This window comes from Platalea leucorodia (genome assembly GCF_965183815.1).
Source record: "Platalea leucorodia genome assembly, chromosome: 1".
Classification (NCBI taxonomy): domain Eukaryota; kingdom Metazoa; phylum Chordata; class Aves; order Pelecaniformes; family Threskiornithidae; genus Platalea; species Platalea leucorodia.
In genome coordinates this window covers 127801120-127823994 of record NC_138823.1, presented here as the reverse complement: position 1 = coordinate 127823994, position 22875 = coordinate 127801120, and the positions used below count along the sequence as shown (strand labels likewise).

The window sequence follows — 22875 nt, the reverse complement described above, 5'->3', positions numbered from 1 at the left end:
CATTTCAAACATAAGTGCATGCTCATTGGCCTTAATAAACATCAGTGGAATTACTGACCTATGTAAAAATAGTAAATGTAGTTTCAGAATTGAAACTTGTAATTCATTTCTATGCGGGTGTGCAAACTTGATGCTGAGTTACATATCATTAGCTTACCGTTTAAAGGAGAAGCTGGTGATTTTTTTTAAAAAAAAAAAAAAAGGGAAGAAAAAAAAAAGAAAAGATAAAACATATTGGGGGATGTAAAGGCTACAGCGTCTCCCAGAAAAACTAGGAGTCTATGTTCAGGCGTAGACATTAAGTGGTCCACAGGACCCAATACGTTGTTCCAGATGCGCTCTTCACTTATAATATTTGCTACCAAAGAAGAGAAATGGGAAAGCTGAAAGTGAAACTAAGCAATAACAGTTTCATTTTCAAGCCTGGGAGGAAAGTAGAAACCTAACTGGCATAAAAAAATGAAAGCAGAGTTCTTAAGTGGCTGTTACCACACAGAAGCTATTTGTTATTTTAAAACATGATTCAGACACTTAAAAAAATAATAAAAAAATAGGTGTTTCTTAAATTTAAGAGAAATTGGATTTTTTTTTCCCCTGTCTTGAACTGGCTGCAAAGCTTGGGGGAGCCGCCACCGAGGGCAGCGGCTCCTCCACCTTAACAGTCCGTCTTAAAGCACCGGGGATGGCAGCAGCCATCTTACGGGTCGCTGTCACAGCTGCTGGGAAGCCCTAAGCCAGCCCCGGCCTCCGACGCGGGGTCCCCGGGGCCGGGGTTCCCCGGCCCCGGGGACCCCGCGTCGGAGGCCGGGGTGCAGTTCCCGACCCCCCCCCCCCCCCCCAACCTCCTGTCGATTGAAAAATCTCAGCTAAAAAAAAAACCCAGACCCCCTTTTTCATGAAAACACTACAGCATTTTATTCCATTTCCCCCCCCTATCGTTTAATGTAAATACCAACTCACTGTATAACCTTATGCTTGAAAATATCACCAGGAGCTGAGAAAACGGGGGTGAGGGAAGATGGAGACCACAGGGAAAATATTTTCTCACTTCTTCCCCCCCACCCAACCCCCAAATACTACTCCTAAGTTTGCAGAAGTCTGGAGTCATCTTTGCTTGCCCCGTGCAAGGTGGCAAGGCCCTGCGTCTGCCAGAGCTCTTTATACGCTGGGATTCCCTTCCAAACTAATATTGCTGCTTCAGGTTTACACATCAAAGAGCCGTAGATCCCACACAAACGCCCAGCCTCAATCCCAACCTTTTAAACCGTGGTGCCATACTATAGAATTGCCATTTGTGGTTTCTCACAGCTCAACCACGTTTTTACATACGTGCAACGGAGCGTAACCGCCTCAAAACCGAAGCACTTGCTTCTGTGCATAGAGCGCAGTTTCTGTGGCGGGACCATTTACTTAATTTTAGCTTTCAATTAAAAGGTAGTGCCTCTAAGACATAAGTTGACCTGCTGTCAACACTTGTTCCTGGACAAAAAAAAAAAGCAAACCATGAAGCGAGGAACTGAGCAGAGAGTGTTTGAATTCTCCTGTATTTAAAACTGACTGATATTGATATATCGGCCGAAAAAGAAATTATCTGGAAAAAAAAACCGAAGCGTTTAAAAGCGGCTGCGAAGTGCGTAGTGTGGAAATGCAATGGTTAAGTCAAACAAAGTAGTGCCGCTACGCGGGGGAGCTGAGCTGTGGCAGCACGGCGGGCTCCCCGCGGTTCGGGAGCGCGGCGGCCCGGGCTCCGCGCCGCGCGCCCGGCCAGCGACCTCGCCTCTTTCTAGGGCAACTTTCCCCGCCGCCTCCCGGAGGGCCGGGATGGCTCCGCAGCGGCTTCCCGCACGCAGCGGGTGCCGCCGCCGCCACCCTTTCCGCAGGAGCGCAGGGCGCCGCCCGCCCCCGCGCAGCCCCCGCGCAGGGAGGCGGGCGCGCCCCCCGCGGTGCACAGCAGCGGGAGGCGGGAGCCGTGTCCCCCCCCCCCCCCCTCCCCCGCCCGGCGGGGCAGGAGCCGCCCGCGGAGCGGCGGGTCCCTCCTCCCGCCCCCCCGGGGAGCAGCCGGCGGCGGCGCGGCGAAGGGGAGGGTCTAGGGCCGGGCGCACCGCACCGCGCCGGCCGGCCGGACGGGCGGCTGCCGCCGCGCCGCGGGCATGGCGGAGCCTGGCGGCGCCGGGGCCGGGGCGGCGGGCGGCGGCGGGCCGCAGCAGGGCTCCCCGGCCGCCGGGGGGGTGGCCGCCGGGGGGCCGGCCCGCAGCGCCGCCGAGAGCCCCGGGGGGCCCGGCTCGGCGCGCACCGCGGGGAAGAAGGCGCAGCTGCGCGCCGCGCCGCGGGCCAAGAAGCTGGAGAAGCTGGGCGTCTACTCCGCTTGCAAGGTACCCGGCCGCCCGGCCGCGGACGCCCACCCGCCCACGGAGGGTGGGGATTGACGGGAGGGAGGGGAGGAGAGGGAGGGAGGCGGTGGGGAAGGGCCGTGCCGGGCGGGGGAGGCGGCCCGGCTGCAGCCCGGCGCTGCCCGCGGAAGTGGCGGCTCCGGCGGTGCCGGTGGGTCCTGCTCCCCCCGGAGCTTTCCGGCCGGCGGTGGCAGAAATAAACCTCAGACGCACCGAAGACGGGACCGCGGGGGCAGCGCCGTCCTCCTCCTGCCCGAGCCGGGCGGCAGCGGCGGTGCCGGTCCCCGGCGTCCGTCTGTCCGTCCTTCCGTGGGAGGCGGCGGCGGGCGGGGCGGGGCAGCTCCTGGTGCCGGCGGTAAGCACTGGGTTAACCGCAGCTGCCCGCCGCGTAAACATCCCAGCGGGGAGCGGGGACACCCGCCTGCCCGGGGGGCGCGGCCCGCCCCGGCCCCGGCCCCGGGCGGGGGCTGCCTGTCGGCCGGGGCGCGGCGGTGGCGGCCTCGCAGCGCTGGGCTGTTGACATCGCAAAAGCCGCTGCCCCGAGCTGGCACCGTCGCCGGCCGCTTTGGCAGAGAGGCGAAGGGGCGCGGCCTTCGGTCTTGGGAAAGTTGTGTCCCCGCCGGTCACGTACCGCCGTCCCGGTGTCCGGTGCCCGGGCCAGCAGCGGGCACTGCCGCCCGCCTGCACCCTGCCCCAGCGGGGATCTCTTCTCCTGCGCCTGCCCGGTGCTCGCCTCTCATATTCGGGAGAGCTGCCCTGGGTTTCCCTCCACAAGCGCTTTCCTTCCACCTGCAATTTTCTTCTTGGTGGGAGAAGCAGGACTTGCCTGTTTGTCAGAGATGGAGGGAGCCTGGTCGGGGCTGTCGCTCCCCCTTCGGAGGGCTGTGACCACGGGCATTGTCGTCTGTGCCTGTGCACATGCGGCGCGCAGAGGAGGACCAGCGTGCTCGGAGCATGGGCCGCTGGCTGCGCTGCTGCCGTCAGGGCAATTCCTGGATGCACAGCGGGTCTGTCATGTTCAGGTTGGCAGTGCTGATGTCAAATCCACTACTAATGCTTTCAGCATTGAAAATAGCTGTTTGTGAGAAATGTGCATCTTTATTTTCTCTGTTCCCTTACTTTAGAAGCCTCAAAAGGGCAAACATTAAGTGAAGGGCCAAACTAAATGCTAACATACGTGAGAAAGCATCATAGTATGACTTTGTAGTCCTGTCTGGTGGAGTGAGGAGCTTTAACTGTATGCTGAAGGCATGGCGCAATGCTGTCATGTGAAGGCAAATTAAGGAAGCCACACACATTTCAATTTCTTAGCTGCTTCCAAATGTGCAGGCACCTCCGCCTCAGCTTTGGTGCATACATGGGACATTGCAAGATTACACAGGTGTCGGTAAGCTAGAAGAGCAGCTGGTGTGCTTGGAACTTGTGGCCCTCACTGCAGGCTGGGTGGCATGGTTTGAAGCTTTCCCAGTGCTGAGTCCCCTTTGCACCACCATATTTTAATGTTACCGAGACTTGCTGTTAAATGAAGCTGGTTGTGGGGTGGGTAAGATTTTCGCGGGCTGTTAGGAGTGCATGTGCGTGTGTGAATTGCTTTTTTCTTCCCTCATTGGTTGTTTTTTCTTCCTCTGATGTACCTCCAGATGATCTTTGTGAGGGCAAAAGCCTTCTCCTGAGGTGCTTTGCTGCACAGAGGTGGCTGTGCTGTGAAGAAGTGCAGGCAGCCTTGTCTCCTCTCAAACCCTTTGCTTTTTTGGGGACTCACCAGCCCCACATGTGCACTGCCACAAGTGCTTTGTTGGAAGGGAGACGAGTGCCATATGGGAGGGGAGGAGGGCACGCTGTGCCCTCCCGCCAGTCCTTCTATCCCTCTCACAGGGCTCCAGCGGTGGGGTACAGTGCGGTGACAGCTCGTACTGCCCGTGCTCTGCTGGGGTGTCCTCGCTGGCCCTCTTCTGTGAGAAGTCCTGGATACCCCATTGGCACTCCAGTGATGGATGGAGCGGGACCCATGGCCAAGGGCACCCCATGGCCTCTTCCTCCTGCCAGGATCTAGGCACGGCCACAGCACTGAAAGCTGCTCTGTGTTCAGATTAAAATGCAAAACCTACCTTTGCTATTTCACTTCTCTTCAGTAATTCAGTGGCAGGCAGCTTTCTTCCAGGTCTCAAAACAGAAGCAAGTAGGCAGATGGGAAGCTCCTTGTAAGCTAATCAAGTGGCTTCTCCTGTGGGATGAAGGGGGAAGGATGGAGCTGGGTGGGAGAATGTTATTTTTCCTCCTGAACACCCGGCAGGTGCTCCAAAACGTCACAGCTTGCCTTGTAACATTACTGGTTTGCAAGAAACTGTAGCAGTGCAGAGTGTAACTTTGGACTTTTTCTTACTTTGGGTTGCAACTTGTCTTCCATTTATTTTGCATTTCTATATGTGAGTGCCAAAGAGTGAGAGAAGGCAAACACACCATGTCAGAATGGGACATCTGTGTTCATTCAGGTAGTGGCCATACATGAATCTTGTGTAAATCTACATAGAGCTGTACAAATTGGAGTGCAGAAAATATGTAACATCATCCTTAGGATTGATCACCTTCTCCCATGTAAAATTCATGACAAAATTCAGCAGGGAGGATTTATTAGGAACTCAACCTCAGAGATGCTGGGAATAGCAGAGGCTGGGAGCGTGTGTTCACTAGGGATGAAAAGCAGCAACACAGGAAGATGGAGAGCTTGGTGGCCGTGTAGAGGGTGAGTCTCACTGGCGACAGCAGAGAGGCTGAGCAGAGAAGGGTGGAAGATGCTGCTGTGGGGTAGGGTGCTCAGTGCCCAGGAGGGACCTCCTGGTCCCTCTTCAGTGACCCCTTCACGGGAAACATGGACAAAGACTGCTGGCGAAGACATCTTCAGTGTCCACATATTCTGAGCAGAACAAGAGTGAAGTTTAGGGAGCTGCTGCCCAGGCCAGATAAATGTGGGGTTTGTTTCTTTTTCCTGATAAAGAATTGGGACAGGAGAGTTGTAGCTCTTGGGCCTCTCCGCTTGACTTTTTCCCCTGTGAGAAAAGGTCAGGGTGGAAGGGAGAGAACAGGCTCTTCTGTTTAAAAAAAGTCCTTCTTAAAGCCCAAGTTTGTGTGTGTGGGGAAGAAAGCATGTTCTGAACAATAAGATATATATTAGGAGTTGGCACAGTTTTAATGACTTTTGGAAGCGCACAGTAGTGCTGTATGCTGTGCGAGGTTTTGTATTTGGCACTTGCTATATCTGTGCACATATGAATGGCTGCATACATCGTTTTGGTTTTGTCCAGTGTGAAATTGAGCATTAGGCATGCAAGCTTGCAGCACTTTTCTATAAAAGCAGCACTGTGTGACTTACACACATAAATATATTTAATGAAGATGTAGGAGGAAGTCTCCTCGGCTTTTTTTCCCTATTGGTTTGCAGTATGTGAAAATACAACTCTCTCTCCAGTCTCACTGGGAGTTTTTCTTATAAACAAGTTGAAATATGTACTATTTTAGTACACTAAGTTTTCTGTAAAATTGGTTATTTCTCATTATACATATCTTACAGTAATGCCTGGATGCTTATGAATATAATTAGAGCCCAGTAGCCTAAGGCATTTGCACAGGTAGCAGGGAATAATACCTCCTTGGAGAAAGACCTTGTGTTTTAGATAAACAAAATGTACAGTGAGTGAGAAGGGTTATGATGAGATGACTTGGCCAAGGCCCTGTGGCAGGTGAGCGAGTGGCAGAGGTTGAAGTAAAATCTGAGTCCCGAGCGAGCTGCAGACCAGCTGCTGACCCCTGGTAGAGGCACTTCTTCCCACTTCTCATCCTAGAGTGACCTCTATGGAGTTCTCCTGCTCCTACACATAAAAAAGAGTTCATAAGGTAGATATGTACCACCATTTCCATAACGAAATATTTTTCTTCCTGACTTTTATAAGGCAGATTAAGATGAGGCAGACTTGGCCATATTACTGCTGGAATCTGTGTAGTGCAAGTACAGCTCCTTGAAGCTCCACTGGAAATGTGTTAAAGTTCTTTTCTGCAGAAGTGTATAGGAGACATACAAGACATCTAAAGCTTTCTTACAGTCATTTTCATAGTGGGGTGAATCTGTTTTACAATGTCTTACAGGTCCAATTAAAGCATCTTCCTTTACATTAAACAGGAAATCTACCATTGACTTTACAAGGTGGGAATTGGGCCCCTATTATTCGTAAAAGCTTTGTATGTAGCCTACATCTATACTGTAAGTGAAACTGGAAAATACAGGGAATAAAATACTTGGATTGGTCAATAAATGAAGAACATGTCCTTAGAGCTTAACATTGAACTGATTATTTTGTATCGTTAAAGACAAATGGGTCAGCTAATTTCCTGATTTGTATGAGTAGCTCTCCAAGCAGTGTCTAACTGTCTGGTTGCTGGGTACTGGGCATTTGAGTAGGAAAAGTATGTATTTTAAATTCATCAATGTATTTGTTATGGTTTGTGTGATGTTCTTTGTTAAAAGCATCAATTTGAGATTATTGCTTGCAGGAAAAAACTTATAGGTTATTTTACACGGCTTTTGTGTTGGGAGGAAGAATTTTTTTTTTTTTTCTAGAGTAATTATACTTGCTGGAAATAAAGATCTGTAATAATATGTATACATAATCTGTTGAGTCTGCTTTGCATCTCAGTTACCAGACAGGGCAACCTGTATGATTTTGAGTTGGAAAGAGAGCCCAGCACAACAGCTGTTTTGAAAGTCAGTTTTAAGACTGTTGGGGTCTTTTACTTTGTAATTAAGTTAGCTTGAAGTTTGCATGTTCCTATGCTTATTTCACTATCCAAAAAGAGGAGGAATGTTTTAGTTTGTAAGTTACTGTAACATTCTTCATTTATTCATTATTATTTTGACACCTGAAACCCGCTTAAAAGGGGCCGAGATGTGCAATGTTGTAACTTTCAGTGCTTCCTTTGTAAATAAAAATGCTAATAACGTGCTAAAATGTGCTGTATTTTTTCACTGTCCATTTTTGACCTGCTATCAGTATATTCAGTCTTTTAAAGGAAACAGTAACTTCAGTTTGTCCAGAGTTGCAGTTTTCACTGCCCAGAGCTACCAGACAGTTTGATTTCCCACCTTGTAATGCTCCTCCTAACATGGAAGGGGTCAAAAAAATGATTGAAATTGTATTGTACAGTGCAAACTGTACATAATTTCTGCACTGGTTTTTGGTTTGTTTTTTTTTTTTTTTTTTTTTTTTTTGGAAGGGGGCAGGCAACGGTGTGTAATTGTGTTTCATTACACTGCACTCATCCAATTTTATTAAAAACCGCCAATGAAGATGCAGCATTCTTGATCCCCGAGCCTGCAAAGATGACAGTCATTACTTTGCAGGCTTCAGTAAGGTAGAAGTCCCCAACTTGCTCTGGTGGCTTTATCAAAGTTGTGCAGATGTCCCAGAAAACAAGGCTCCAAGTACTGGATGCACTAGTCCAAGTGCTTCTTTTCCTTCCTCCCCTCAAAACTGTTTTGATCTTAAAGTTTTTGCAGAGGTGAAGTCATACTTTATTTTCTAATGAAAAGCAGATGAGTGACATTAAAAACAAAAGGCAGAAAGAAAGGAGAAAGCTGAAGATAGTCAAAGGATTGAATGAACAAAACGCTGTGGAAGACTTAAAACAACTCAGCAATTTAAGCCACTGAGGAATGCACGTTGCCTATTCACTGCAAAATACTTGCACTGTCAACATCTACAATGAAAGCTTAGTTTTAAAGAGGACCTTTTCCGGTTGTGTTTCCCCTCGGTTAACAGAACATTTATGCTGATTCTGGTGTTTTATAGATAGATTAATGAAAAAACCCCACCCTAGTAGTTGTTTGAGAAAGGTCTCCGGAATAATTTGAACAATACAAATTAACATCTGCTTCAAAAAGATCTGGTGAGGAAATACTACCGAGGGCAGAAAAATCTGTGCCGTTGAGCATGCTGGTTTTATTCTTCTGTGGGTGGGTTGATATTTATTTTTGGCAGTTTAACTGAGCTGTTATCACGATTCGTACATCTGTTTGTTTGCATCTTTGCTGTTAATTATTGTGTGACACTAAAGTTTGTGTAGTTACTCACTGTTTATGGTTTTTAGGCTTGATAGTAAACATTGTGTGGTGAGGTTCTGTGAAATACTGTTTCCACTTGGAGAAAAAATTCTCCAAAAGCTTGTGCCTAGCTCGAGGGTTTTTTTTGGACATGTTTCATTGTGGTATGATTTAAGGCAATTAATAATAAGCATGGTATTATGTCAGTAATTTAGAGTGTTGAACATTTGTCCGGACAGCTGCATGGGAAGGATCAAATCTTACTTCCCTAAAATAATATTCAATCAATTTTTGTCTGAGAACTTCTTTGTGATCGTCTCTTGAATTTTCTTTGGCAATAATCTCATTTTCTGACAGTTTTTTCTGTGACAGTTTCTCTATCCTTGTCTTAACTGCAAAAACTTTCATGGCAATGTTGCCTCTCCCACAGAGCAAATGTGGATAGCTCATTTGGCATTGGTTTTGTGTCTAGCTTGAGATGCTAATTGAAAATGTGGTTTCACATCATCTCACAGATGTCCGAAGTCCCCACACCAGGGCAATCCTTGGTTTGCAGGTGTCACTCAATCACTGAGACACTCATTAAACTTTAAGGGGTCCTGTAGGTCTGGATAACAAACAAAAGTAAAACTGGCTCCATGCCTGTGAAACTAAGAGATGGTTTCTGCTGTAAAATAACATCGGGCCTTCTTCACTTCTCTGCCAATCATATTACTCATAGAAAACATGATAGAAAAATAACATAAAATTCACCATAAATCCATCCAGACTGCATTTTATGAGACTTAAAAAAAAATAAATTGTTTTAATCTTCCCCAGATTTCACACTGAAACCTCCCTGATGGCATATTATAAATACATGGGGTGGCAGGCAGTCTGCACCCATGCAGTGAGTTGGCAGAGCCAGGGGGTTCAGGTGACGCAGGTTGTCCCCCATCCAAGGGAAGTACGTGGAAGTGGTTTTGCTGGGCACTTGCAGGTGGATTTCTGAGTCATCCTGGTGGTTCTGGCTGCTGAAAATGCCGCTCACACCCCTTCGTGCCTGCCAGACTGTCCTGGGTGCAGGCAGAGGCCATGGCATCTGGGGCCAGGAGCCCAGCTGGATAAAGACTTAAGCATTAGAGACAGTAAAAACATCATGTGGTGCTCAGCAAACTGCAGACAGCAGTTTTCTTGGTGCTCAGGTTGCTGAATATTGAAATTAGTTTGGAAGAACAATTTGCCATCAATCTACAAAGCTGTCAGTCTTAGGAGCTGTCAAGCTGTGATCCTTTCTGCTTCTCCTGGGTGCTTCTTCCTTAGGTAAGATGGGATTTGGAAACATAAAAGGAAAATGAAATAGATTCCTGAAATAGATTGCATTAAATATATTCAGAATTGGTTTTGAAAAATGACACATTAGTGCTGGATATATTAACATCACAATTTTTCCTACTAAGGTTGTTTCAGTCATAAATATTATGCAGCAATTGGCATACTTTCCTCACTGAGGTCTTGGCACTGCCAATTCATGAGTATCTTGTTACAGCCCAGTGCACAGATATCTCTGAACAGTAGAAAAGCACGCTTTTCTTCCGATTAGATCTTCACATAGGGATATGAATGCTGTTAGAAGAACTTTACCATCAGAATACCTAAGATCTTTTGGATATGCAGAAGAGAATCCCCTCCTATAAAGTTGCTCTTTGGATAACTTTGGATTCGAACTTCTGAATGATTTGAAACATGATTACCCAAGTCACAACCTCTCCCTTCATGGTCACTCCTTTTAGCTGCAGTCTATGGGTGGTGTTTCGGAGTCACTGAGCATAAATAAACTTCCCAGGGTAAGCAGCAGGTTTCATTGGTAGTGTCACTGTCTTTGGCATCCGTTGCTTTTGTGGCTGTGCTTTGGACAGCATTCTCCAATAGTGTAGTTATTGTTTGCTTATTTCAGTATTTAGTTAACCCTGCTTGGGTTGTCATGGGCTTGGTTTTAGTTGCGTGAGTCCTTGTTGCCAGTATAGCTGATAAGGCAGTGATAAATGTGTTGTTGCCTGTTAGATAACCTGTTCGTGCTGAAATCGTTAAAACTGTCTTGGTGGCAGGATCTATATGTGTTGATGTACCAGTAAATGTTTGAATACTTCTTTCGTATAGGAGCTAGAGTGAGGGCTTTTTGTAAAGGAATTAGGCAGAGTTTGTGTATGTATTTTTTCCAAGCACAGTTTGCTTACCAGAACCATGTTAATCTCTCTGTTTGGGGTGCTGTTCTATTTCTGATTATTTCTAGAAAATAAAGTCTAGCTGTGTGGTAGATAAAAAAACAAAACCAAACAAAGCAACAACAACAACAACAAAACACCCTGAATATCCTCCCCAAAACATCAAAACAAAAAAACAACTTGAAATTAATAATGTTACTTTTTATTGCTTTTGAAATAATGCAGTTTCGGCAAGTTCCTGGGTTTTTACCCTGTTGATCGATACCCCTTTGCTTTGATTTCAGGCTGAGGAATCCTGTAAATGCAATGGCTGGAAGAACCCCAACCCACCTCCCACGCCCCCCCGGGCAGAGCTGCAGCAGGCGGTTGTCAGCCTGGCTGAACCCTGCCGCAGCTGCAGCCACGCGTTGGGTAAGCTTTTGCCTTTCTCCTGCAATCCACGTGCTTACACCCAGAAGTCTCCACTCTTGCGAGACGGAAGTCAAGATGCCATGCCAAGACCTAGAAATGGGGGTAACGGTTGGACATAAATGTCAATTAACTTAGATTAAAATGTGTCGGAAAGATCCTAAAATGAGTTTTGAAGAAATTGAATGAAGGTACAACTTCTAACAACCTTGACATCTTAAATTGTTAAAATGCAAAAGCACTTTTAAGCTACTCATAACAATTTTAATACTTTGTGTAACATATGCATTAACGTCACATTGTTTTATCTGTCAGCTCCCTTAGTTACAACGTGAACCCTCTCCTGTAGGCTGTATTGCATTTTCTTACTACAGAAAAAACTATAAAATATTCTTGGACATTGCTAAAGCAGGTATTCTTACCTAAAAAAAGAACTGTGCCTTTTCCATGTCACAGAAAATAATACTGTGGTTGTACATCTTAGCACTGTCTAAGTTATTGTGCAGACAGCTTGCATATCTTGGAAGCAGCTGCTCAAAATCCACTGTTAAATACTGTTGCGGGGCTTTTTTTTTTCCCCCGACTAATAATAATGATTTGTTAACCAACCACATAGCCTGGAAAAGAGTAGTGAATCACTGTATTTTTTTTTTAAGAATTTGTGGTTATCCAAAATAAAAGCTGATGACTTTTTCTGTATACGTTAGCAAATATTGAATAAAAATTGAGCTAAAATAAAATTCAGAACTAATTGAAAAGAAGCAGTTGCTATTTAATTTTTGTTGATGTCCAAAACTTAGGACAGTGAAATAAGAAAAAGGAAACATAAAACCTTCACAATGGATCATTTATTTTTTACTTGCAAAAATAATATTGTACTTTGTGTGGAATACTTTTTTTTTTTTAAATTGGGATTTATTTCTATTTCTGCTCTCTTTTCTTTTTATGCTCTCATTACATTTGATCTATTTCTAGGCTTTTCAGCAGATTCCTTTCCTTTCCTGATATCCCAAATCTCTGGGTTTGCTTGCAGGAGGAGAGTAACAAATGCATAGTATCGCAGAAAGTTTGGTCGCTCTAGCCAAGTTAGTTTCAACCTTTCATCAGGCAGCTTCCCTGTGCTGCTTTTGCAGTTAGGGTAGCTTGTGTTACCCATCCCTTGCAGTCCTGGCCTTTGAAGAAAGAGGTTTTTCTTTTTTTTTTTTTTTTTTAATTCTTATGAGATGTTGTGTCTGTCAGTTCCCTGTTCTTCAGCAGAATTTGTGGATGGCTATGTATTTTGTAGAAAAACAAAAGGCTCTTTTAAAGGCTGAGACTGTTTTTGGTCTATTAAAAAATCTTATATTGCTCATTAGCTAGGGAACCAGGGAAAACCAGTACTGTAAAACCAGTACCAGTGAAATGTACCTTACGGAACAAACGGTATTTTTATTTATTGCTGTTTTTAGAAAAGGCAAATTTTCTTATTCTGCCGGTTGCAGCTAATGAGGATGATGTTTCATTTGAAATAACTGAAATGAGTTGCTGTCTGCTTCCTCATGCTACTGGCAAACATATGTCTTTCAGTGGTGTTTTCCAGGATAATTGTCCTATTCATCTCCTTGAAATTAGTGTGTTCCTGCTGAATGCCTTTAAAACCGGACTGACCACAAGGTGTGCAGGCTTCAGATTATCATCTGCGCTGCATTTTGTCTTCCTCAGAGAGCCGTTGAAGTAGCAATGTAGAAATTCCTGTACTGGTTAAAGCCATACCTGATGTAAAATGTAGGATGTCTGGGTTTTTTGCCTTTTTTTTTTAACTTATTATTTTCTTCCAAAGGTAATCCTAGACATTAGTCTTGCTTGAGACATCTCTTTTTAGGGGTATGGTTCAATCTTCAAGCCAGTGCAGTTTTTGGTGCATAAGTCTGTTTGGTGGTGCATATTAGCTTATCAATCTTATTTCTGTCTACTTACCTACAACTTGTATTCTACTATTTGTGGCTCAGCCCCGCAGCTTGGGTCTGTACTGGGCTTTCAATGAATATTTATTTTATTTGGGTGATATATTGGGTCACTACCATAACACTGTGAAGTGGTGACTGAATTGTGTGTTGGGAGAATTCACTCTCCACCAGCCTCAAGACCAGATGTTACACAGTTAGAGGCTCATTTCTGTTTTATATTTAATTGGTTTCTCCTGTGTTACAGGGTGCATTTTCTTGTTGGTAAACATGTTCGGTCTTGAGTCTAGTGCACTTTTAAACCTCGTTAATTAATGTGTTAGTACACTATGTACACACTCAGGCTTTCTTTTTTTTTCCCCAGCACTGTCTTCAGTTCCCGCTACGCACCTTCATGTAGCATATTTGGGTATTTCTTGCTTTGTCTGTCCTATATACATTACTAGTGTTTTTATGTACACACTGATTTTAAGATAGACTGTGGCCATATTCCTTACGAGTCTGTTTTCTAACTGCTCCTAATTCATACACTCAAGTACTTGCTTATTGATGTTGCACGACTAAAAGAATTAACTTGCTGTTTTTCAGGTCTTCATATCATTGCATTGGCCCTGCTCTTTCTGCTTGCTTTCTTCTTCTATATGCTGTAGCAAGCTATACTTGTGATTTATTTTTTTTAAATTTATTATTTTGCAAATGCAACAGCAGCTGAAGAAGGATGTACCAGTTGGGCAATGCAGATAAGTGGGACTGTGTAACTCTAGTCAAGAGTAACTCAGTATTTGATGTCAGTGTACTAAAGCTTTGATCTTAATAAAACATTTACTGATGGCCACAAGAATTTGGGAATGGGCTGTGAACATCCGAAGAAAGAGTTTGTTGGACTGATGTACAAACATTGGTGACTCTGTAGTAAATGGGTAACCAGTAGTAAATATATGCTGGTAATACACTCATATTACTTTTAGATTCACCATATGGGTAATAATTCTCTAGTTTAATAAACTGTTTAAACATGGCCACTAAGTAGTCAAGGTAACTTTCAGTATTGTTATGGAAACGGTGTGGAAATGGCTTCTTATGCTGATGTTTTATTCATTTGTTGGTTGAGTGTGAGGTTTCTTTAGTATGTTACCAATTTCTAATGCAATGCTCATCTAGGAGGGAATTTATTACTTTTACAAGATCAGAACAGACAGCTGGGAATATTAAACCTTCATATATGGCTCAAGGACAGAAATGAAATAGTTTTATTCTGCCCAGAATGCTGAAAATTTGTCCTTAAAGAAAGCCCATGATGACCATCCCCCTTTCTGTTCTGAGCATATGCTCAAAACTTAAGACACTATATTATAAATGTTCATTTAAGTGAAATGTTCATTTAAGTGGAAAGGATTGGTGTCGTCATTTTAATGTTCTGAGCCATAGTGTCCTTTTTGCTTGAAGCTGCACAAATTTATTGAATTTAAATGTTTTGGCAGGTACCAAACTTTCCAAAACAAACCATCTTTGCTGTGTGCCCAATAAATATGATCGTTTCCAAGTCAAGCATTATTTCTCTCCAGTTCCTCTCCCCTTAAGGAATCAGATTTATGGTGAAAATTTCTTGCCAGTCCTGATCACACTGGCATATCTAAGATAATGTAATAATTATCTAAGAAGTAAATATTGATACAAGTTATTAAAATATATAAAACCGAATATGCCCAACCTTTTAAATAATTTTCCTTTTCTTGTACAGGATATTTTCTTGTCCTTTCAGAGGAAAGGATATGCATACCATGTACATTGGCCTGGAGTCAGCGAAGATCATTGCTTTTTGTAATGCAAATATCTTCTTTCTGGGAATTGACTTTCTGTTTTAAATTGGCTTCTCTCTTCCTGGGGCCACTTGTTCAAACCAGCTTGAAATGAAGGTCCTGCTTCACATGTACAAACCTCAAGCTTTTGAAAATTACAAATGTGGAATTGTATTTACTTTTGGAGATGATAAAAGGGAGTTTGTTACTTGGAAGTTATGATACGTTGAAAGATGCTTTTTTGTAAACTTCTGCACAAATCAGCATGTACAATCTGCAAAAGCTTTGTTAATATAGCGTGCACAAAGCATAGTTTGACTTTACATGATATGAAAGTATGAGACTTAGCCAGTAATGTCCAGTTTAAAACAAAAAGCCTATTTATGGAGCTTTTTTTTTAAAAAAAAAATCTTCATGGAATAAGGTGCTACTTGTATCAACAACTGGATTACCTAATTTATGGGAATTATGGATTTATTTTCTTTAGTCAAGAAACTTTGTCTCAACAGCATAGCTCTTGGACAAAAATATATGTAGGTATTTATATATTGCAACATATCTATATAGACAGGACTTGTGTGGTCTGTTTTAAGTGTTAACAGACACTGTGATTCCAAACAGCCTTTGTTCATCTGCTGTGGGAATTACCACCCCTGGACTACCTTTACATCCTCCTCATCCTCCGATGTGACATATATTTCAGTTACCTCTGATAAGATGTTCGGTTTAAATAGATTATTACAGGATCAGTGCCTTTACCATTAGGGCTTAGTTTGAGATTCCTGGGGAATACTTGCGCTATCGGTTCTCTCAGTAGGCTTTTTACAGGTTTGGATTTTTATTTCATTTAGCTACTCATGTTTCTCACCTGGAGAATGTGTCCGAAGAGGAAATGAATAGGCTCCTGGGGATTGTATTGGATGTGGAGTATCTGTTCACCTGTGTCCACAAAGAAGAAGATGCGGACACCAAGCAAGTTTATTTCTACCTGTTCAAAGTAAGCTGAACTTGTGTAGTATCTTCTCAGGTTTTTCACTCTCTCACGCGTAAGCCCATTTCACTGCCCCTCATGCATGTATTGACTTTATCTGGTGAGATTTTTTTCTCTAGTGTGATGCTCTAGTGGCTAACTATGGGCTATATATTGTGGAACTTGCAATGTAGCATATTTACTCCAAAAGTCATCCAGATGATTCAGGAGCTGACCCTGAGTCCCATCTATAAACTGTCCAATCTGCAAGCCTTACCCTCCTCACTTACACATTGGGAAAAGTCAGTTGACATAAATGCTAACTTAGCTGCCTCCATTTGCTCAGAGAAGCCTCTCATACGCATTTCAAAGAAGGTGAATTCACAGTGAAGTTTAGTAGCTATAAATTCAGATGGCTAAACAGGCAGATAGGTAGCCAGGAGATTTTCAACGCTACTTGCAGTGTGTTTTGCACCTATGACTTCCATTGGCCCTATGTATGCAAATATGCTAACTTAAAAAAATGTGTATATTTTTAACAGCTTTTGAGGAAGTGCATTTTACAGATGGGAAAACCTGTAGTAGAAGGATCTTTGGAAAGTCCCCCTTTTGAGAAACCTAGCATTGAACAGGTAAAGAGTCAACACATGGGTTTGGTTGGTGTGGGGTTTTTTGGGGTTTGTTTGTTTTGGAGTTGTTGGGGTTATTTTGTAAACATAGGCACTGGTTTTGAAAACATGGCATTTTAGGCAGTTTGCAGATGTTTCTGTGTATTACTTAGGACAAAGTAGGGGACTGTAGGAGACTTCTGCTGCTTCTCCTTTAGTGTTGGTACAATAGTTACATTATTTGACTTCCCTCATCATTCATCTTATGCTTTAATGAAACTGACTTTTTTGTGGTTTTAGGGAATGAACTCAAAATACTACTTTTATGTGTGGCAGTTCTTTCTTTGTTTCAACTGATGAAAAATGCTGTTGAAGTTTTGAAATCCAATATTAAAATGACACTTGTCTTCTATAAATCAATGAAAATGTTACAATCCGATTCAGTGAGATCATAGCCTTCTCTTTCAAAGGGTACACAACAAAAAACAAAGCCAAAATCAAAGAATAACTGAGGCTTTTGTAACTCTTAGTGGATAAAGAACATGACAAATTCAGATTTTGGTTAAATAAGCTGCTGAGAATGCACTTTTGGCACACAAGTGGGCCCATTAGCTCCAGTGAGACTATGCAGAGGCTCACATACCTCACTGAAACAGGAGCTCAATGTTTTCCCATCAGTGGATGAGTGAATGCTCTATTGTTAAACAGGATATTTTAAATGTTAAGGCTATTATGTGTAGTAATTATTTCCTTGCAACTCTCACTTCTTATAATTTAGGAAAATCAAAACACTTTATTGCTGAATTTCTGGGAAGCCTTCACCTTAAGTTCTCCTTTAGTTTGAGTATAAACAAAGAATAAGTGTATGTAATCTCTATACACTCCTAGTTCTTAAAATATGCTATTAAAAAGGTTTTGTACAATATAATTTTTTGTCACATTCATCATACTGTTCAATTTGCTTAAGAAAGTAAAGCATAGAGATAAAAGGGTAATTCTTCTTACAGTTTATTTTGAAATAATTTTCTCTTAAAATAGACTGATATTTTCAATTCTGTTTTTAGTAGTTCAGCAACTCAATCACAAAATTATTTGCCAAGCAGCAGTATTATAATTGATTTATAATATATATGTATTGCAGCACTTTTAGTCACACATTTTAACTATCTTCAGTAGTTTTTTTTTAAAGTGGACAGTATACAAAGTGCAATGAGGCAACGTACTTGTGAAATACTGGCACTTTTTAAGAAATAATGTGATGCATAGACACAAACTTAACAAGAAGTCCGCAAGCCCTAGTCTACTATTGAAAAGTAGCTGGAGAAGTTTATAGGTGATACTTGATTTATAGAGGAAATAAATCATGCAGCGTGATTATCAGCAGAATTGTGCATATGTGAGCATATAGAAGAAAGCCTACTGGATCTTTCTCTATTCCCTGACAAAGTTTTTTACTTTGAGAAGCAAGGAAAAATAAAGAATTTTCCTTTTCTCTCTGTCCTGGTTTCAGCTGGGACAGAGTTAATTTTCTTCTTAGTAGCTGGTATAGTGCTGTGTTTTGGATTTAGTATGAGAATAATGTTGATAACACACTGATGTTTTAGTTGTTGCTAAGTAGTGCTTACACCAGTCAAGGACTTTTCAGCTTCCCATGCTTGCCAGGTGCACAAGAAGCTGGGATGGAGCATAGTCAGGACAGCTGACCCAGCCTGGCCAAAGGGCTATTGCATACCATATGACGCCATGCTCATTATATAAACTGGGGGGAGTTGACCAAGGGGCAACGATCGCTACTTGGGGACGGGCTGGGCGTGGGTCGGCGAGTGGTGAGCAATTGCATTGTGCATCACTTGTTTTGTATATCGTTTCATCATTTTTATTATTATTTTCTCTTCCTCTGCTGTCTATTAAACTGTCTTTATCTCAACCTACGGGTTTTAGGTGTTTTTTCCTGATTCTCTCCCTCATCCCACTGGGCTGGGGGCAGGGTGAATGAGCGGCTATATGGTGCTTAGTTGCCAACTGGAGTTAAACCTCGACACTCCCTTTAAGTCAGCTGCTGGAGGTGGATAGAATAAAAACATCTGGATGTATCTGCTGCTGTGTACAGGGGAACCAGCTTGTAGCAGCTACATGAGTAGCTGAGCAAGGAGTTCATGGTCTCCAGTATTTGTTTTCTTTCCCATGTAATGCAAGTTCAGGGTTAATAAACATAAAGTGAGGAATGTTCAAGGGCACTCCTACAAAAATTATGGCTAAATAATTAAAGATTGTTTTCTTCTGTTTTAAGGGTGTGAATAATTTTGTGCAGTACAAATTTAGCCACTTGCCCTCAAAGGAAAGACAAACGATAGTGGAACTGGCTAAAATGTTTCTGAACCGCATTAACTACTGGCACCTGGAGACACCTTCTCAGCGAAGACTAAGATCACCCAATGATGATATTGCGGGGTATAAAGTGAATTATACCAGGTAACGCTGCTTTTGCTTGTTATAAGTCTTGCTTACAAATATGGCATGTACACACTTCAGGAATACATCAGTACCTGTATGCCATAGGTGCACCTTGTGAATTTTTGCTGACGGTTTTAGTGAGACTATATCAGAGTTTCACAGGCATCCTTGTGTTTTGAGAGGTGTGCTTTATCAGCCAAGAACAGGGAGTAGAGGTCATGGACATCTGTATCTAACAACGCTTTTTGCATGTCCTGTGTTTGCAAAGTTGCTCTCAGTCTTCTTAAGTTATGAGCCTCATGTAAGATCCTTATTTCATGTACTAAAAATTCAGGCAGGTTGTTATTCAACCTAAAAAAAAAAAAAAAGAAAAAGAAAGAAGATAACATTAAGCATTGCAAAGCATCACAGTTTGAAACCAAATCATGGAAGATTTGAAAAATTAAAATAATTTTCTGAGTGCTTGAATGCTAAATGATGAATAGATACTGATAGGTTCCTTAAAATGATAGTTCTTGTTATGACCTTTTAAGATGTTTTCAGAATTCAAGGGAATAACTTAGTCACTGGCAGAAGAAGAGCTAGGATAAAAAGCTGGGTCTCTCTTAATTTTGCTTTTCTTATTACAATAGTGCAACGCCTTTTTCAGTTAGCACAGAGACAGCAGTTAAGGTTCCTGCCGGCGCAGGCAGCAGTTAACGTGCCGCCCGTGAGTGCAGGCAGCGGTTAGCTAACGTCTCTGCCAGCACACCTGCTCCCAGGAATGGCCAGGGACATTTTTCCTGGCTGAGGATGAGGACTGCCTCCAGCCCGCTTTTCTGGTGGCCTTTCCTCTGAAAAACAGCTCCATGAAAGAGAACAGCAAATCCTGGTGTGAGTTGAGACTGTGGCTGGTGATACAGCAGACTGTGCTGTGTCTGTGTCCAGCTGGGGTGCGCTCAGATGACCTGTCGCCTCAAATAACTACCTGGCTTAAAGGACAGTTACTGATAATCCATGGGGCTCCTAAGACCATGTTTGGTGTGTCTTCACCCTCCATTTGTTTGTGATAAAGATGTCAGATAGCATGGGTTGGTTGGAGTCAACTTTTATTACGAATCAATAGCTAGCATTGGCTCTGGTTGGTGACTTTTATTGTTAATCATTTTGTCACTTGCTGTTTCTCAAACCTTCCTGCCTGCAGTCCCTAAGGCTGCCTCCGACCCAAAGTGCTGACTGTTTCTGTCTGATCTAACCTGTCAGCATGAGCTTCTCCCCGCCGTGGTGTTTGAGGCACTGCTTGAGGTGCTGAGGAAGCCGCTGTGTGCCACAGGCGCACCTCGTGAATTCGTGCGGTCACTGACTTCATTTGAAGACCTGATGATTTGAGTGAAACTGTATCAGAGTTTCACAGGCATCCTTTTGTTTTGAGGGATGTGCTTTATCAGCCAAGAACAGGGAGTAGAGGTCTGTGAACATCTGTATCTGACAACTCTTTTGCAACTCCTGTGTTTGCAAATGAGACACAAGAGTTTGGGAGAGCGTTTTGAGACAGGCTGTACTTTGGGTGTGGATGAGAAAACCAGTGCAGGATCCAGCACTGTCTGTTTGCATCCAATTTTTAACTTGTTGGGTTTTTTTTTAAATTGTTGGAGCTTTCATAGTGGTTGTGGTCTGATTCTGTTGAAACTACAGATACCATTGACTGTTCACTTACACGCAGATACTGAAATCTTGTTTATAAAATTAACAGATATCGTGACCTACATAGTTGGTGTGCTCCTGATCTAACTCTTCGGTACCATAATCCCTTTTCCAAGAAGAGTAACATGACATGCTATATTTTCATATGTACTTCTTAATGCAAAACTCATTACAGAGGGAGTTACTGGTAAATGGAAGAGTATCGAGTCAGGAAGAAGCTAGCTGGTGGGAGAGCAGGGTGGGAGTCCAGTCGGATTGGGGTGGAGATAGAAGCGTTGCTCCTTTTGTATCTATGTGGGGAAATGCAGAAGTTTAAAGAGGGGAAAATGGGCCAGGCTAAGGGTCTTTGGAGTCAGGCAGAAGACGTGTGAGGCTGAATGAATGAGCTGTGGAGAGAATCCCTGACATCAACACGAATTTTATGTGATCTATGATCACTGTCTGGAACAAGAGCGCTTTGTGGAAACTAGACTGCAGAGAAAAAGAATATATGGAGACTTAAAAGTACTTGGCTGTCATTTCTTTAAAAAACTGGGCAATATAAATGCTGTTTAACTCTGTCCAGACTTGATGTGGAACCGATTTATATGGTCATATAGCTCTCAGCTGCATTATAAACGATGTGGGTAGTGGTTTTATTGCATTAATTTATATGTTAGATGGTGATAATTATCTGGCTTTTTTCCCCCTTTACAGGTGGCTTTGTTATTGCAATGTCCCTCAGTTCTGCGACAGTCTACCTCGGTATGAAACCACCCAGGTTTTTGGTAGGACATTGCTTCGCTCCGTTTTTACTGTAATGAGACGGCAACTGCTGGAGCAGGCCAGGCAAGAAAAAGACAAGCTTCCTCAAGAGAAACGAACACTAATCCTCACCCATTTTCCAAAGTAAGGGGTCCCAATGTGCCTGTATTCAGGTTAACCAGTAGTATGCAACTTTGGCATGGAAATGTAAAAATTACTTGCAGCTTAAAATAATTTCTCCTTTTATTCAGTAACTAGTACATAGTGCAGCTTTCTTTTCTGTCGTAGCTTGAACTAGTGTATTTTATGTACACAACTGCTTGTTTTGCTTTGTCCTAGGGCTTTACTTTTTAAAAAGGGTTATTCATCTTGCTGGTGGATTGTGCGTATTGCCTATTAGCAGGTATTGTTGCTCGCTCACTTTCTTTTTCTGTAGTCCTTGGGAGCCACATAGATCCAGATCTCTAAAAACATGCTCTCTTCTGCATGGAGTGTTGTACTGGAGTTTACATACACCTAAGAATTTCAGTTTAATTCAACATTGTAATAGGGAACAAAGTAGTCATCCCACTCCCAGAAGAGATGCATTCATTTGACAAAGAAGAGAGTAGTTAGTATAAAGCTGCATCAGTGAATCCTAAACTCATGAATTTCATATTGACTACCTGTTCCAGTACTGGAATGTTGATGACAATCTCTCACAATTAAACAACAATAATTACATATTGGGGTATGTGGGAGAATGACTTGTCTTGAAATATGCTCAATTTTGACAGTCCTTAATTTCCAACGTTTTACTGGTGGCTAACGGTGATGGTGGTGACAGGATCATTCATTGTATGCTTCCTGTTAAAATAGTGTATCACTTGAAAAAATCCTTATTTTGTGAGGGTGGCTTGGCTCTAGCCCATATTTTAAAAGTCTGTCCGTCCTAACAACAAAGGAACTGAACCTACAGGAGAGCTGGTGGCACTGATGCTGTGCAAGCTGCTGTCTGGGGCTAGAGTGGGAAATGAAAAACAATATGAGCTTTCCGAAGCTGGGTAGAGCCAGGATTTGTTGCTCCTACTGTTGTTAATGGTGCCTTGTACCACTTTGAAAAGTGTAAACTGTCTCTGGGGTAGACTGTTATGGATACAGGAATGTTTGGGTATATCTGGGAATATGATTATGATCTGGCCCTGAAATAGGTATAAAAAAGGATTTAACACCGCACTGATACAAGGAGCAGATTTGCGGAGGAAGGAGGTGTGCATACGCCCCTATGTTTCCACTGCCTTTTACAGCCTAGAAAAGTAATTTGAAAAGCATTATTATTCACTGCAGTTCCTCTTAATATTCTGCTGGGAAAAAAAGAAAGACAAGCAGTGTTTGACGATGATCTGTGGGAAATATGAATAGCGTTTTAAATCTTTTACGGGCTGTACTTGTCTGATGCATTTGTCTCTGTGCTGGTATTACACAGTGTGAACCCTGAGGAGCAGCTGCCGCTCAGAGCACGAAGCTGGTGCCTGGTTTCAGTGCAGGGTTCCCGGCTGCCCTGGCCGCTCCTTCCGAGGTGAAGTGAGCAGCCACAGATTA

General features: G+C 43.1%; 1 protein-coding gene across 1 annotated transcript in view; it reads left to right on the top strand.

The window, feature by feature from the left end:
• Positions 1-2150: 2150 nt before the first annotated feature.
• Positions 2151-22875, top strand: part of KAT2B (lysine acetyltransferase 2B) — a gene marked incomplete at its 5' end in the record, with an annotated part of 45390 nt that continues 24665 nt past the window's right edge. The window contains 6 exons of the mRNA XM_082304776.1: positions 2151-2372; positions 10970-11096; positions 15687-15832; positions 16348-16437; positions 18704-18885; positions 21247-21438. Coding sequence (XP_082160902.1) covers positions 2151-2372; positions 10970-11096; positions 15687-15832; positions 16348-16437; positions 18704-18885; positions 21247-21438 — 959 coding nt within the window. The remainder of the gene's footprint in view (positions 2373-10969; positions 11097-15686; positions 15833-16347; positions 16438-18703; positions 18886-21246; positions 21439-22875) is intronic.